At 39.1% G+C, this 18012-nt stretch overlaps 1 protein-coding gene across 1 annotated transcript in view; it reads left to right on the forward strand.

The window, feature by feature from the left end:
- ofcc1 (orofacial cleft 1 candidate 1) overlaps nt 1-18012 on the forward strand; it is a 74924-nt gene that overhangs the window by 15932 nt on the left and 40980 nt on the right. Inside the window, exons 11-17 of the mRNA XM_041968410.1 lie at nt 678-801; nt 3913-4155; nt 7657-7805; nt 7893-8007; nt 8757-9027; nt 14366-14457; nt 16246-16391. Coding sequence (XP_041824344.1) covers nt 678-801; nt 3913-4155; nt 7657-7805; nt 7893-8007; nt 8757-9027; nt 14366-14457; nt 16246-16391 — 1140 coding nt within the window. The remainder of the gene's footprint in view (nt 1-677; nt 802-3912; nt 4156-7656; nt 7806-7892; nt 8008-8756; nt 9028-14365; nt 14458-16245; nt 16392-18012) is intronic.

Genomic DNA, 18012 nt, shown 5'->3' on the forward strand with positions numbered 1-18012 from the left:
GGGCTACATCTGCCTGAAATTGAATGAGAAATTATTTCATTTTTCTCTCCCTACGCCTATGAAGCAAAAAAAAAAAAAAAAAGGAACAGACAGAGCTGACTTGTGGTTTTTGTAACAAATGTGTAATTCATTTGTTTCCACTGTTTCTGATTTAATGGAGGTTGAGTAATTGCATTAGGAAGCACAATGTGCCTTGTTGTGAACTGATGAAAGCATGTGTAATACTTTTGATAGGCAAACAGAGAGGAGGGAGAGGAGGAGAGAAGGAAAAGAAAGATCCAGTGCCTTGCTTTGATGCAGAGCATTTATTTGCTGAATTATCCTTCCTTTAACAAGCATCTTATCCCCAGTCACAGGCAGGCAAGGGCCCCTGTGATATTGCTTTATTTTGAGGAATTAAGAGAGGTGGCGAGGAGACAGAGCGCAGGAACCGCTTATTACATTACCACTGATAAGATTGAAAGGCAGAGAAAGGCAGGGAGCGAGAAACCCAGGGAGGAATGAGGAGAGAAAAACACACACAGAGAAAGTGAGAAAGGTTGTGGAAAGTGTTTGTTGGGGCATTATTAAATTGAGCTACAAGATGGAACAACTGAGGGTCTAAAATGCAGGTGGCCATTAACAGGGTTAGCCTCTTGTGTTTGCGAGTGTCATATATGTATTTGTGCATGTCACAGCAGAAACATGGAAAGCCCGTCAGTCAGAGCACTGGGGGAAGGCCAAGAAGAAGCAATAGCTAAATACAGCCAGATGACAGAGCTCCCAGAATCCTCCTCCTCAGCATCATGGCCCCAGTGGCAGGTGAGATGTGTTTACCAGCTGGGTTCGTGGAGTGAGAAACGCACTTTCACTGCAAAAGCGAAGGCGTGCAAGCAGGAAGTGGCATGCCCCTTATTCTCTAACAGTGCGATATTGATCCTGGGGTGTTTACAAATCATCAAAAAAAACGAAGAAGACAGCCAAATGATGTAATTATGTGAAATCCTGTAATAAATGAGGAAATCATAAGACTTTAGTTTCCACTTTTCAATGTGTGCATGCCTGCACAGAGGCCCAGGCAGGCTCTAAACAACTCTGAGTTAAATAAAAAAAGGCTTCCCTATACAGTATGATCCTATCCAGCCATACTATTTTCATATGGGATATAAAGAAAATGTGCACCAGCTTCATGTGGATGATGCTTTTGGTTTTAGAAGCATAAGTAGGTGGAAAATGGAGTCTTAGGAGATGAAAAAAAAAGAGGCAGAGAAGAGAAAAAGGAACCAAGTGAGAAAAGGAAGAAGGGGAGTGCAGCTTTAGTGCTAGCATCACCAGCTGTGGGAGGAGTGTTCTGTTGTGTTGCATCTGGGGATGAGCCTGCCATGCCACCATGCTGGCTTAAAGATGTAATGAATCTTCAGTCGGGGGCTTTCCTTCCAGGGTGACAACTGGCTTTGAGGAAGGTTGTAAATGCAGGGGAGATTGTGGTATAATTCCTCAGAGTGGCGTTTGTGCCCCCCAGTCACCATTCGATTATCTCCCAAATTGCTGTGTTTCACTGAGATAAAGATTTTTTATGGCTTGCTGACTTGAAACAACTAGCACAGGCAGAATAGGGGGCAAAGCAGGCAGAGGGAAAGAGAGGAAGATAGAAAGAGAGAAGCAATGGCCAAACCTGCCACGCATAGTAATTTCTTTTGGTAAATGACAAAATCTTTGTTTATATGACATTTCCCTAAAATTACTGCAGCGAGATGAATCTGAAATATAAAATGTCACATTTGGCATGCAAAACTATGAAAATATATTTCTGTGCAAAATTCATGGAGGCATTTAATTTAGAATGTGTTTAATAACTAAGGCAGCCTGCATCAGTAATCCTGCCCGGAGGTCCCAAAAAGATTGTCATATTTATTCTCTCTTTTCTTCACCCCCCCCCCTCCTTCATTCCAAAGCCAAAAAATTTTAAGGGTAAATGTTCATTGTTAATTAAGATTTACTAATTAAAATTAAAATAATTAACAGGAAAGCTTAATCTCTGAATATTAGCCCATACTTAGAAAGAAAGGAAGTTTTTGTATATGGCATTTCCTGTCTCTATTAAGAGTGCATTTTGTGTGATCAGCCTATGTGTGTAAAGCCCTGAAAAGATATTTTAGTGAAAGGACGGCTGCTTGCCAGCAAAACCACGGAGGATCCCTTACTGGAGCCTTTGATCTCATCTGTAGGAGTGCTGTAATGTTATGGCACTTTAGGCACAACTCAGGCTTGGGGCAAACAAACTACCTCTGATATGGAAAATTGGCTCACTTCACCTTTTACCTTTGCCTTGCTGTCTTCACTGTCTCTTCTGATGCCTGTACAAGCATGTGAGCCACATTACAACAACAGATCTTAAAGATATACATACTGCAAATTGAACACTAGAGTGGAGTTACTTTTTCTTATTTCTTTGCTCGCTTATTCTATTTTCCGCTTCTCCTCGTCTTCCTTTCTATTCTGCATTCATACATATTTTTCCAATGTGGGGGTTTGGAGGCCTTCCTCACCTCCTCCTAAATGTGAGACGTGTGGGCTAAACCGTTTTGCCACCAATTATACTAATTTCACTTCTGCCTAAATTGTTTTGGTTGTTTTGGTATGCAAAGATGCTCACAGTGGGAAGATTGAGGGGCATTACTGCAGGGCTCAGCACACGCCTTCCTCCTTCACATGCTTGCAGAGCAGTGGGCATTGCCAGCCTTTTGCTAGCTGTGTTATATGGCTGTGAAAAGGATGTGAACAGTCACAGGTACAGACAATGATGTACTTTAAACTATAAAACAGGCTCTGGCATACAAAGTGAAAGTACAGAGTGTGTATTTGTGTGAGTGAGTACACACAGTAGCCCTTGAGTACTACTATATCATTGATTGGAACTGAGAGCGTTAATTGTCAGACACTCAAAATTTGCCCTTAGGATCTGGTTAACATGCTGTAAATTTGAGTACAGAAAATAAATAGGAATTAGGAGCTCTGACATAGATAATAATAAATGCCTACAGTAAGGAAACAGGACAAGACAGGACAGGAAAGGATAGGATAGGATAGGATAGGATAGGACAGGATAGGATAGGATAGGATAGGATAGGATAGGATAGGATAGGACAGGATAGGATAGGATAGGATAGGATAGGATAGGATAGGATAGGATAGGATAGGATAGGATGAGGCTGTGGAGCAACAACATAATCAGGCCCTTAATCATCTTTTGGGACCAGTATCAATACTGGTTTCTGAGATCAAAACTTGGCCATTGATAGATCAAAAGGCTCAATGTGTTTTTATACTATTCTGTGATTTTGATTTAACTGAAAAACGATGTTTAGCTTGCTTAGTCTATTATTTCATAAGCCCTGAAACAAGTCACATGCCACACAAAGCAAAAAAGCAATTAAACAGGAAGTGGGCTAATGCAGTCTGAAGGTTAGCAGGATAATCTCACCACCAGAAGGCTGGCATTTTTAAACCTTCATCTCTATGGGCAATCTAACTCTGATAACAGTCCACGTAGATGTGCCTTTAAGCAAGTCCTAAAGGCTTAAATCCTTGAATGTCTGGATGGTGCCTCAGCAGATGCAAGACATTAATTTAATTTGGTACATTTATTTTTAATGGATCAAACCGTCAACATTGTTGCCAAAAACATTATTTTAGAGATGTTTACATTTTATTAAAGTTAAAGAAATTTATGGATGCACCTTTGCCAGAAATTACAGCTTTGCAAACCTGGATTTGGGTAGTTTTGCCAATCTATACTAGCAAAAAGTGTTCCAGGAGAGCTCTGGTATCACCTTGTTTTATATATGTTATATACATAGATACATATATATTTCTCCAGATTATCTATATAATTCTCCAGATCTTATGTGTTGCACTTTGTTATTTTTTTAGGGGGACCAAAGTACCCTTCCTCAGCCTGTGGAGGTGAGTGTGTACTGCCTAAGGGCCACCAGAGACAAGCTTCCCAGGGGTCTCTATTCTGTCAGTGTGGCACTTCATAGCCATCTTGGGGGTCCTGCTCTGGCCCTAAACAGTAGGAAAGAGCAGCAGACTTGGGCAGTGTCCACTGAGCCGACGGAGCATCGGGGACGCTTCTACGACAATGACCTGCAAATCAACCAGAGCCTGTTCACGGTAGTCATAATGTCACTGGTTTATTTTTGTTGTTGTTTTCTTTAAACTGTGATTGCTGCATTATTTATTACATCGTGTTAAGGAAATATGGGATATTTCATGAATGAAATCAGGAATCAGGAAAGTTTGATTTGGAGGAAGTGTTGATATTTTGAATTAAGGGGGTAGAGTTGAAAGAGAACAATGAAAAAAGCTACAGGAGAGAAAAAAATAGACTTCAATTCTTTTTTTTCAATATGACTTTGCTTTTGCTAAAATAAAAGGGCAAAATGTAGTTGTGAAAAAATGTAAATATTTTTTTCTGAAAGCATAATTTTGGTAGCCTGATAAAGATATGCTCACTTCAAATTATATACAAACAGTCCCAGGGTTACACCTTTTTCCTCTGTTTTAAGCAGTTAGTATGTGTTAGGAAAAGGTACCGTATGTTATTTTATAGCAGCATTTGAAAATAAACCACACACAACCAAATATAAGATTTAATGTATGCATGTAAATCAAATCTAATATCAATAATATACCAATTATTCAGTTATAGAAGAAGTGATATTTCATCAGAAAGAAAAAAAAGTAAAAACGTAGTGAAACATCCATTTGCTAGTAAATCTTCAGCATCTGAGCTAAATAAAAGAATAAAAATGTAAATAGGCAAAAGTAGAAAAGTTACACAGAAATGACTAACTTTATTTCTTATGCATTTTAAAGCATCTCAACCTCTACTTCCAATGCACAACAGAAGACTAAAAATGTTTTTTTTTTTCCCTTTGGTTCTTTTGATGAACCAACACAGCGGATTATATTAGATGAAATCTGCACACTGCCACGTCCCTAAACCCCTTGCTATGATGGAAACCATTCTTTATAGAAGCAGCACTAATCTTAAAAAACCCACAGACTTATTCTGGATGGCTGACATTGACCAGTGGATTAGAACTCTATGCTTATGTTTATTCATTGGTGATGTGTGTACATGACAAAAGATTCACAAGCAACACCGTAAAACAGAAGCCTCTAAATTCAGTGTCCTTCTTGATCCCATCTAGTCTTGTATAGGCTCTGTGTTCTGATGGCAACTGTTGAAGGCCTAGCTGGAGCATTCAGCACATGTGGACACTATGGATGCGCTGGTGGGCGTTATCATTGAGCTAGAGCTTCCTGATAATATTGTCTCCAGCTCCCATCAAACATAAAAGATGGGGTAAAAGCTGGCAATAACTGAATACAGACCTGGGATCTGATTCAGAGGTAAAAAGAAAAAAAAAAAAAAAAAAGGTTTAAGTAAGGCATGGTAAATGCCTCATGTCACTCTTCTTTCCCTCCTCTCCTCTCCAAACCATGAGCACAAACCAGCTGTTGTTGTTCTCGTTGACAGCGGTGGAAATGCTGATCAGATTTATCTGAGACTACTAGCTTAGCTGTTTTTTCTTTTTCCGCTTGCCCACACTATAGAATGCCATTTCAGAAGTATTTGCAGTTCCTTCTAAGAGGAAATGAGGAATTAGTGATGGTAGGTGGAGGCTGGAAGCTTATGTTCCTTTCCTCCTTATCTCCGTCTCCCACTTTTTTCATCCAGCGTTTGATGTCTGCTTGATTTTAGACAAAAACAGTGCAGTTGAGTTGGAGGTGTCTTACATGTGCAAGTAAAGGGGATGATTGAAAAGAGTTGTGAGGGACTTACTCTGAATGAACTTTTAGGCTATACTGAAAGGCTCACATAACTCTGGCGAACAAAGTGGTGGCCTTAACAAACCAAAATGGTGGATGTTGTGCAAAAAAGGTGTGGTTCAAATTGTTTTTCAAGTTTAGATGAAAGTTCACACACTAAATACCTTAAAAAAGTTAAGCTATGTGATAGCATGAATCTTTTTTTTGCCAATATCGCAAACTATTTGGTGCACCAGACACAGTTCTACATGGCCAAGTGGAAGCATGGGGAATCTTGAAAGTCTATAACTTCTTTGTGTGTGGAATGATGAAAAAAAACATTTAGAAATAAGACCCTTCATGGCAAATCCTGCTGTGTTTTGCATCCTCTTAGTACATATTTTGATGTTTTTATAGTGTTGTTGCTACGTGTAGTTTGGTATAAACAAACCATGACCCACTGTGTCACTAAATCGTGGTTTAGATTCTTTAAAGGAGTCCAGATTATGTCACCTTAATCATAAAAATTGGTGCATGAAGCAAAAACTTTGCTCAAGTTAAAATTTGCAATAGTTGAAGTGATTTATAAGCGCTGAACAAAGTGATTACTGCAAACTCTGGCATGCCTGTTTAATCAATGACCTTGTTTCAATGTCTTTTTGTAAAATCCGTGACCTTGATAGCTTTTAAGACTTTACCAACTGAAACAAGCAAAAACAATGTAAAGGTACTTTCCAGAGATCATGATCACATTCGCCACACACTCTGCAATGAGCTAGGTTGACCACTACTTCCTGTTACGCAAAATAAAGAGGTGGATGTGATAATCACTTGAATATATGCATTTGTGTATACTATTTCTCAATCAGATTTTATTGGGGGGGGGGGGGGGGGGGGGGTTGAAGAGGAAGCAAGAAAAGAATTAACAAAATAAGAAAAGGAGGAAAATAAAGAGCTCTATTTTCTTCTTTTTAGAATCTTTTAAGATATAATGTGGTCTTAAAAACTATGAACTAGCTAGCTTTTGCAGTGATAGTCCAGATTTTTGTTTCTCCTTCTGGCCTGCTTTCTATTAAAAAGGATGCTGCTGATGGTTTAAAAGAATCCCCACAGTTGACAGTGGAAGTGCACATCATCCACGTCCTCCACATATGCACATATATATGCAAACACAAGCACATGTCTACATGAAGGCGCCTCACGCATGCACACAAATCACTATTTATGCAGGATATATTCCTAACGGTAAATGAATAATACAGATATCTTCAATATCCTCAATATCAGTAATCCATGATATCATTCCATAAATTTATATCCCGAGTCACACACAACTACCCATCATCTCACAGGTGCATACTAGATTAGCAGCGGGTAAATGCGATACACATGATTTATGTGTTAAAACAGGTCCTCTGCATTTTCCATTACAACTAATAAAGGGATAAAATATTTCCACCAGATGATGGATGAAGTCACACACGCCTCACTGTCAGTTCATTTTTTAAGCAAACCCACTGTTCTCCGGGTAAATAAGAACGCATGTGTTTTGCATTGACTGCTAACCACCAACACTTTTTGCTTCATGCAAGACACCGGTAATATTATCAGTTTGATTGATGATTGCCTTACATTTTCTCAAATTCATACTCCAAGCGCAGTTTTTATCAGTCCAACATATGAGAGTTGGAACTGTGCTTAAAAAGGGCCCCTGAACATAACACAGGAATAAGTTAAGGTAGGATTCAATAACTGAGATTAAATGAGTCCCTTTTTTATGTCAGTGTGTGTTTTTGTGTACTTATATTATTACAACATGTGTGTTTACCTTAACTGTAAGTTATTTTGTGCTGGTAGAATCTACTTTCAGCCTGTGATATCACCCCCTCCATGGTGCTGGTATTCCAACTCATCACCATATTTGAACATGGCTGCCATCCTAACTCTGTAGTAGCCTGGGGAGCATTTCCTGTTTGTGGGCCGAGCCTCAGTCTGGTCCAAGGCAGGTGAGTTTAATGCTGATCTAATGTAATTACCTTAAATGTAACTATCACATTTTCGTGAGTGCTTCACTTGTCGCATATTTAATGCAGGTTCAAAACTCCGCTGCTCAGGGGGGAGCCCAGCAGACAACTCGACCAGTTTTATAAAATCGAAGCCCTCATCTCATCCGATCTTGACCACTGGCTCTGTAATCTGTATTTTCAGGTATGTGCCTGTGTTTCAATCAAGAAACACTCTTTTTCCAAATATATAACCTATGTCAATCAATTTTGATAACTAGCACAAACCGTTTTATTCTGTCTCTGATCCTCTTCCATTATTTCAGATGTTTTGGAGACAGGGTAATGGATCTGAAAAGATAGGGGTTAGATATTTAGATTTTCTTTGATAAAAAGCTTTTACAGAGAAATTGGCCCCAGAGAGCAAACAAGAACCACATCTCTACCCAACAATCCCGGATGCATTCAAGCTGATGCAGTGATTAGATTAGTAAACATCTTAATTGAATTAAAAACCAGAACAAAGCTCTCTGTCTTTTGCTTTTGCTTCTTTATTTGTCCCTTTGACTGTGACATACTGTTTGCATTACTCCACTATCATTACTCCTGTCTACAGTTGCTTTGTTCCTGAGGGGTACTTTTGAGCATTTTTTCCTAATGTACATAACAAAAGAATGCAATTTTCTTGTCATTTTTATAGGCTTAATTGAGCTATTTGATGGCAGACGAAGACAAATTTCAATAATTTGTTGTGCCTGCAGTTTGATTGTAAACACCTGTAATGTAATTAGATTCACATGTTGTTTTCCTGAACACAGTGATGCACAGGATTAACATGAATATAACCATAAATTATATTATTACAAAGGGATTGTGTTAATGTTCACTAAACTCAAATGTAGACCTCTAACTGATAAAGGCAGAACTGCCGTCCTGTACCTTTTTGTGTTTTAGATAAAGAGACTCCCACCTGGAACATATGGGAAACAGGATCTCCTCACAGCAGCATCAGTACCCCCCATGCTCAAACCTGAGGTCCATCATGATCTTCAGCCCCAGCCCTCATCACAGTCCCAGCTCTGTCCTCAGCCCATTCATCCCAACTCCCAATCACAGGTGTATGCAGGTCCCAGCTGCCGGGAGCCCAACACCGTGGTGCATTCTCACCAGGGGTCACCACTCCACCTGTCAGCTGATTCCGCTTGCTCCTCCTCATATTTGCCAGGTAGGGGTCCAATTTTAACCCCATCCCCCTGACAATGCCGCAGCTGGGGGGGAAATGTCATCCTAATGTCACCAGCACTGGGAGAAGAAGAATGGCAGGCCTCACTTAACAGCAACTTTCCACTGAGGTGAATGTGCTTGAGGGTAAAACTGAATAAACACAATAAGCAAACCGAGGATGCTCTTGCTGTTAGATAATGTACAATAATTGAGCAAGCATACTTGATTACTGTTAGCTTTACCAAATACTTAGTAAGCTTAATGACAATGACAATAAGTTTCCCCAAATGCACACAAGTGTTTATTGTGCCTTACATGATATAATCCAAGTATTTTTCAAGCTAGAAGACCCAACGTTTTACACCTTTAACTGGCAAAAACTCCTTTAGTTAAATTTCAAATCATTTTATGATAATATACGATAAGATTAGGATAGGTGTAGGAAGGTCCATCTGGTCGCATTCCACTTGTTATAACATTGAAGAAGGGGTTAATGACTTTGTTAATAGCTATAAGGAGCTGCTTCCTTATTTTGCAAGCATGCTGTTCTGGTTTCCACCAAATTCATCCAACATAATAGCCATGCCCAGAAATATAAAAAAAAGCTCATTTGGTATTGATTTACTACAAAGACGACTGGCTAGCATCTTTGTTATTAATACATTGCTGATTTTCCTTGTCTTTCCTTCTTTTTTTCTTTTCTTTAATTTTTTTTGCACGCACAGCTCATCTTTATTTAACAGTCCTCAAAAGTTTCTGGGGTGCTCTGCTTTAAACATCACACAGGCTTTTTAATTACAAATGAGTTGTGACAGGTCTGCTGGGTAGCACCCTGGCCCATTTTAAACATGATGCCGGCTGACAGCTTGGCAGTGTTCTCCCAGCACTGAAACATGTGGAAGAAATTGGTCTTTTACATTTCACAGCTTGTCGCTTCCTCCACTGGCTGACCTGTGACCCCCCACAGAGATCCTAACGCCCACAAGGGAAGTGTCCCCAACGAACTGACTGCCTTTCCAGAGAAGGAGAAAGGGAGTAAAAGAGGGAGAGACGCACTCACTATGGGAGATTTATGTTCTTGCCACACAAGGGAAAAACGCACCAGATCTCTTTAATGCACAAGACTGCAAACTCTGGTTCACACACACACATTCTTACAGCCAGGTGAAGGAGGTTGCTTGGGAAGTGAACATGATCCGAGACCGAAACAACGGATCAAAAGGTGTCCCACACAACACCTCATCCCCTTCGTTCCTTAAGCCGACCTGACGTTTGTGCCTCATTTGCATAAAGATCCGTTCAAGTTGCATTACCTCTGGAGCAGATTATGGCGCTCAGATGGGGCGATATGTCAAGGCTGAAGGGAACGATTGGACGGACAACTTTAAACTAGCCAAAAATGGAAATTCAATTCAGGAAAAGAAAAGAGAAACGAATTAGCCTCCCCCCTTTCTTTCCTCAATCCTTAGTAAAGTCTGAGGGTTTTCAGACATTTCCTTCCTATTTCATGCCACCTTTTTTCTGATGTGAGCTGTGCAAGAGATCACTTTCTCTGTGCATGTAACCCCTGATTTTTCCTCATTACCTATTTGTCTCGGCGAGTATACGGAGACCTCCTGTCATTGATAACATACACTGGCCTGTGCTTGACAGTGAGACTGGAAGTTTGCATTCCTGAGGCCTTAACTTAATTAATCCCCATAGAAAAATCACAGTGCCTGCGAGGTGTCTGCAATGGAACGAAAACTGACAACCCAGTCCAAGATAATTGCTCTGACAAGTTTTGATCAGAGAATCAGGATTACTGGAAGTGCATTTGTGTGTGAATGCACAGTTTTGGAATTTCAGATTAATTTACGATTCTATGATAATAATCTGATTTACCTCAGTTGACTTGTCTTATAATGATGGAGTGTGTTTAGCTAGAGGCACATTGGGTTAAGTGACCTTTCACATTAACTGAATGATCCAGTTGCACTGGGTTTGTTTGAACCCAAATGACTAATTAGATCAGCATCTCGTTTCCTTTAGTGGATCACCATGAGCACGCAGATGAGTCTGCCATAAATGTATCACTGTTTAATATCTCTCTCTGTCCGTGTTTCTTTGTTATGCATTTATTTTATTTTTCCAACAAATTCATCTCATCACTGATACCCTTGACCACCGGTGGTGGTTTCAAGGATCCCTCATCCAATGTCTTCTTTGGAAAGCTGCTTTGAACTTTAATGATGTTCTTTCCTCTAGGTTACTCCCACTTACCAGAGTTTTAAATCAGGATGTTACGTCATAGGCTCATTGCCAGTTGAGAATGACAACATCCCAATTCCAAAAGCATGGATTCAATCTTTTAGCTTTTCTTTTGGAAACAGATTGTAAACACTTGCAGCAGGTGGACAAAGTGTCTGGGACAAAAACACCTAAAGCTGAAAGTGACTTTTTGTTTGACAGGTGCTGCAAACTTGATTAGATTTTTATGACTAGTGAGGAGGATAAAACAGCAAGCAGACATAAACATATTAGTATTCTGTGAGTGCCTGTTATTGCCTTTAAAATTCAATGGATTAAAAGAAAGTGCATTCCTGTGAGAAACAACTCTGAACACTGGCAGTATCATAGCAACCTTAACCCGAGATCCTGTCATGGACTCAGGGGTAATATGCAAGCTGCTAACCTTCGATTTTTCTGCAAATTCCGACAAGTCATTGAGCAATTAGGGGCCTAGGTGAGCAAGAACTGGCATCTCAGTCTGGTTCCATCTCACCACTAACACAGTGATGGGGTCTCTACAGTGCTGCAGCCTTCAGGCTTTTCTCTTTACTCAACCTGCCTTTGTGTGTAAGCAGGAGAGAATAGAAGCATGTTGAGTTATGCATTTGTGAGGTACTTTCTCACATTTCTACACTGGCAAAGTGTTTGTGCATATATGCAAGTGTCTACATTGATATCTTTGCCTCTTGGTGTGTGGGTGCATCAGTGGAGTGTGTGTATAGGATGAGCATGAGATCTGGTCTTAACACAGCTCAGAGCGAACAGGGGGATAACAAGGAGTTTGTTGTTGGCCTTGGGTGCCCAGAGAGGCTGGAGTTGTGGCGGCTTGAGCACTCCGAGTTCATGGACGTAGCCCTTAGCTGTCAGAGCTGTCGATGCTGCCTCCGCACTGATTTCAGTTCCACAACATCTGACCACCAGCAAGTGGAGCCTGGTGCAAAGAGTGTGCATGTGTGTGTTATAAGTGTTTGTGTGTGCACGTGTGCATGTCTGTATGTGTGTGTTATGTGTTTCGTTGAACGGTTTAGGTGAGTATTCTAATCCATGGGGGTCAAGTCCATGAGTTTAGATGTTGTTGTTGCTGATAAAGGGTGAGATGTTAATGCGTGTAGATGCTGGTGTGTGTGTGTGTGTGTGTGCAAAGTAAAGACTGTCACGGGTTGCACCGATCAGTCTCAGATTGTCTGCACAGAAACAAAGATATTTGCTGTAAAGTGTTTAATCAATAGATATGCAACTCAGACTTGCCCAAGACACTGGATTTTCTAACTATTTGAATTTCATTAAGACTTTGTGTTTTATTTTTATTCTTTTAATAAACTTCCTAATGATCTGTAAATATGTTTTTCCACATTCAGATATAAAACTGTAAACACAAGACATGTTGAAATATATAACAAAAGTTCCTGATAAAACAACTAAATTAACCTTATTAAGAGTGTAACAATACATTGATCTACTGTGATAGATGATACAGCTGTCATCATATTCAATTTTCAGTTTTTCTTTTTCATTTCTTCTTTTTGGTTTTGTTCTTTATTTGTTTCTGTCTTGTCATATTTCTTTAGTCTGTTCCTTTGGTAATCAATTTACCTTTTGTTTCCTGCTCCTCACTCCTGCTTTTCATCCATTGTTAGTCTCTCAGCATAAATGCTCCTTTTTTTTGTTTGTTGCTGCATCATTGTTGTGTTGTTTTTCACCAGTCGTCATGCTTGTTTTACTCAGTCAATATCTTGGCTTTGTAACACTTTTTATTTAATTAAATAATCTAAATTCTTGAATCTCCCTGTGTCTCATCTCATAGTCCTTCAAATGGATCTTATTCCTTGTGTACTTGTAACTATAGATTACAAAATTAGGTTGATGATTAATATCCAAAGGTTGCTTATTATAATTGAGTTCTACAAATTATTTTTTAAGAAACAGCAATAATTTTAAACCGTAGCCTGTTGTATTCTCTACAAATCTAAATATTTTCTTTTAGTTTCTCTTACATTATGTCAAAAATGTTTAATATACAGAATATAGAGAATGTGGTACAGTCTATTTTTGTTAAAAATAACAGATTTATTTCATTTAAATGTGTGACTGAAATCAGAAAAAAATGCATTTTAGTTGTTTTTTTGTAATTTGATATGAACAGAAGTGATTGTGTTAAATCAACATGTTATATGATCAAACTTGTGATTTACACCCCTGCTTGCTCCACATGTTAGAAATTTGGTTTCACTCACTTAAATATAGCAATGAGCAGTCTCTGCCTTCCTTTTGCATGTCGAACATTTAAGCTGTCAGAGATTTTTTATATGTGGTCTATATTTAAGTTATTATTACTAATACACTTAATCCTGTGGCAAAAAAAAAAAAAAAAAAAAAAAAAATTATATCTTTCCAGAGTTTTCCATATGTATTATATAGATGTGATTGGTTCCACGGGGGGAAAAAGTTTCACATGGTGAGATTTTTACATGTATCAAGCTAAGGTTTACTTAATTACAACCTCCAGGCAAAGCAGGAACCCTTTTTTAAATTCTGTGAATGTTAATATGCTAAATAATGCAGATCTTCGACTCTTCAAGCATGAGACACACATCTGGCGGCTTACCATTTAAATTACAGCAAGAAAAGTCAGACAGATAGAGAGAAAAGAAAGAATGAAGGATGAAAAACACTTCAAAAGTCATTTTCCAAAGAAGACAAGAATAGGAAAATATATTGCAATTCTTTTCAGTTTTTTTCAAATTGCATAAACTTAGAGCATCGAGAATCAGAAGGTCACACTTTGTTACATACATACACAAGTCTCAGTATAGCACAGTAAATATAAATTATTTATGCAATAAATTTAGTTTTTGTATAACAAAAATGGTTACATATTTATCTATATCTGAAAATGTCTTATGTGATTTATTATTATTAATTTGATACTAAAACTGCACTTGGTAATACTTTTAGTCTGCAAATAGTTAGCTATTTGTGACATAAATGTAAAATTTGTCAAAGAAAAACCCACAAACTTTCTCCACTTTGTACACTTACTGCACGTTACTTCTCTTTTTGGGATGCAGGGAAAAATGACTCCTCTGAAGCTTTTTCCGGAAACAATGGAGAAAAGAGTGATCCATGCAGGGAGAGAGCAGAGGGTGGGATTCATTGCAAGGTAATGCTGTGATTTAAGGAGGAAGCAGTTCCCACCCTTGACAAAATGAGCACCCTCTTTACTTTCTCCCATTCCTTTCCATTTCCTTCTCTTCCCACCTCTCTCTCTCTTTCTGCACCCTACACACACAACTCCCTGGCTTATTATCTGAGATTTGTCAAAATACATTTCACACTAACAGGTATTTTTCAGCCTTCAAAGCCAGTTTTGATCTGCTTGACAAGCCAAAGCAGCTCCAATTCTGTGAAATCAGCAATGCCAGCCAGACCTCTTTTTTTTCCCTCCAAACCATTCGAAAACCCACCTCTTCCTGTGCTACAGAAGACTTAAGCTAAATTAATCAAAGCCTATGTCTTACCTGCCATACTTTGAAGTGGTAATTGCAAAATTACTCCATGTGCTGATCTGGCATTGCTGCCTCCCGGTCCGCCCCTGCCATTTTGCCTCCGCTTCGGCCTTTTGTTGTGTAATATTATTGTTGGAGTAGTTAGAAGTCTATGAACAAGTTCAAGCCTCCCTCTCCTTCTCTTACACACACCTTCCGCTCCTGCCTTGCTTCTCCGCCCCTACAAGTCTTTATTCTTGCTAACCTCTTTTTGCTGATGTACAAGAGGCTCTTCAGAACATCATTAATCAGTGATGACCTGTAAAATAACCAAGTTTGTTGATATGAGGTTTTATTTCTCTGCAGCCTCTGTAGACCATGGTTTTTCTTCCCCTTTCTGCCCCATCTTTAAAACCTTGCTAACTCTGTCAAATGTCGTGGTGTGGAACCCAGTTGTCTAAAGATTAAGTGGAGTGATCTCCAACCTGCCCCAGCCTGGGAGCACTAGGGATCAGATTTCAGCCCTTCAACCTGCAGTGCAGGCCTAATTAAAATGAATTTTCTCCAGGCGACCACTTTGCCCACAGGGCAGGAATCCAGCTATATACGGAATCTACTCTTAAGGTATTGCATTAAATTTATTGTGGGGAGACACCGAACATTCTGGTTTATATATCTCTTGCGTTTCTTTTTTTTTTTTTTTCCTCTCTGCTTTCCTTCTTGCTCTTTTCCACCTTTTTATTGTGATCATCACTCTGGAATCCAAGCTTGCTTTGGCAAAGATTGCCCAATGAAAACGGATGGAGCTTTTATGGGACTCTGCCCATTTACTACTTCCTGGGCCTAGTTTATCGCAGAAGAGAGAGACTGAGGGTGAGAGGAGAGGATGAAAAAAATGAATAGCAGAAGGTAGAAGCAAGAGAGAGGTTGCTTATTCCAACCGTGGATCTCATTAACATACATCAGTGTGTATTTCACAACTTCAAGCAGAAAGGCACTAAGCCCACCCAAGGGCAACACAGGCAAGGCTGACAGGGCCAGGGAAAGCAAGCCGTTAACATGTTGGCGGCTTAACAAATAATATCTGCTCCCAAGTACCTTGGTGAAAAATTTAAAACCCCACTTCCTAACTCCATTTGACTGTTTATGACGATGACAGTAAACGACTTGTGTGGAAAAAAACAGTGCCAGCTGCTCAAATATCACATATTTAACGCCACCGTCACTGTACGCATGCTTCCCAAATGAACTCAGCTTGAAGGATGGCGTGCCGTATGCGATTTTGTCGTCATTCTTGTTTCGTGTCAATTGAGGCGCGAGTGAGATATAGGAGAAGCTCCAAAGTGCCACGCACACTGTCAGTGTCACCGTGTGCATCCCCCAAGATAAATTCACAGGCCTATTTCCTGCTTTGATTACAAATGACATCCGTATGTGTTCTCCCCGATTTCTGCTCCTCACAGAAGAAGCCAATCAAGAAGACAAATAGCTGTGGTCCCAGCATGAGCGGCAGAAGTGAACCGCCTCGGCAGGCAGACAAACAGAGGATGCAGCCTTCAATGGAGAACCTCTCCACAGAGGAGATGGAGGAGTTTACCTTCTCCTTACAGTGAGTCTTAAATCTTACTGCTTTCTGCCCTTATGATCAGAATTTTTTTTTTATGTAAAAAACAGTGGTGCCTCATTTGTATGACATCCACAAGATGCTGACAATCTGCCCGTCTTATAGTCAAGATACTCAAACAGTTTTATCTAACCCCAATTAACTGTAGAGCAAAACTTGTCTCATAATTTGTAAACTATCTTGTGAGTAACTCTGAGTACTTACAGATGCATCCACCAATTAATCTATCTATCTATCTATCTATCTATCTATCTATCTATCTATCTATCTATCTATCTATCTATCTATCTATCTATCTATCTATCCCAGGAAAGTGTCCTTCCCACTTTAAAATAATACTCAAATCTCATTAAAATCCAGATGACCCAGCCTTCCTCCAGCACTTGAATGCACCATGTGTGTTTGTGGAAGTTTGAGGGGTCTGGAGGCGTGAAAGAAGTCTCAAAATCCCATATGCACATGCAAGCTGATCAGTGCACAAATGTAATGTGATCTGTGCACGTCAAGCCACAATTTGTATGCACCGGAAGCTTTTTGAACACAAAAATTAACACATGTGAGAGGTTGAGGTTAATGGTTGTGCAGTTTTTCAAAATCGTTCTTTTACATTATTTTATGTGTGTTCAAATTGCATGATAATAGTTTTTGGATTTGAACATGCATTTGAAAGTAACCCTAAGTTAATCATGTAAATCATGCACCGCACATTTGTAAATATTATGAATCAAATTTCTATTTATACTTGTTAACATGAAGAAAAACTTCCGGAACTTCAAAGCTTCGTCCATCCAGAAAAAAATGGAAAAAAAAAAAAAAAAAAAAAGAAAAAATGAAATGAAATGAAATGAAGAACTGTTGAATGTTACAGTTACAGTCAAATTTTCACTTTGCACCTCAGGAAAATATAACAACAAACTATGGTTTCAATTAACATTGCACATGAGGACAAAACAAACCTTTCTCGGACTTTAACCATAACGCCACTATATTAGCTGTTTCTCTACTCTAGGTAGGAAGAATTAGGTTTAGTCTGCATTGTGGCTCACAGCATTTTATTTTAATGAAAAGAAATCTGGGCATATGAAAAGCGAGCTGAGCAGGAAGCAAAGAACAATAATGATAAAAAAAAAAAAAAAAAAAAACTCAGTCAAATGCGTTAAAAAGCAACAAGGTGCAGTGCTGCATGCCCATAGAGCTTCAAATCAGGCCAAAAGCAAAAAGACATATTTCAACAGAAAAAAAAAGAAAAAAAAAAAAGAAAAAGTCACAGGTATTTGTTTTTATTTGAAAGCAAACTAAATTAAGGGGAGGAGACTAACAGACACACAGCTACACTGGGAAGATGAGGACGGTTGGGGGTAATCAGAGAAAAGGAGTCTGTATATGCAAGAGAAAGACATAAAGTGAGCTCTCCCTGGAGATTTAAAAGTACCCATGTTTCCTCATTTCTGGGAGTTGGTAATTTATAGCTGCTGGTCACATATTAAACGAGATCAGAGACTACTCCCTGACATCTTCTGAACATACTTCTGAATTTAAGTGATTTCCCGCATATCCCGCCAACAAATGACAACACAGGGACTATCTTGCAGGAGAGTAGATACAA

This window comes from Melanotaenia boesemani, chromosome 18 (assembly GCF_017639745.1).
Source record: "Melanotaenia boesemani isolate fMelBoe1 chromosome 18, fMelBoe1.pri, whole genome shotgun sequence".
NCBI lineage: Eukaryota > Metazoa > Chordata > Actinopteri > Atheriniformes > Melanotaeniidae > Melanotaenia > Melanotaenia boesemani.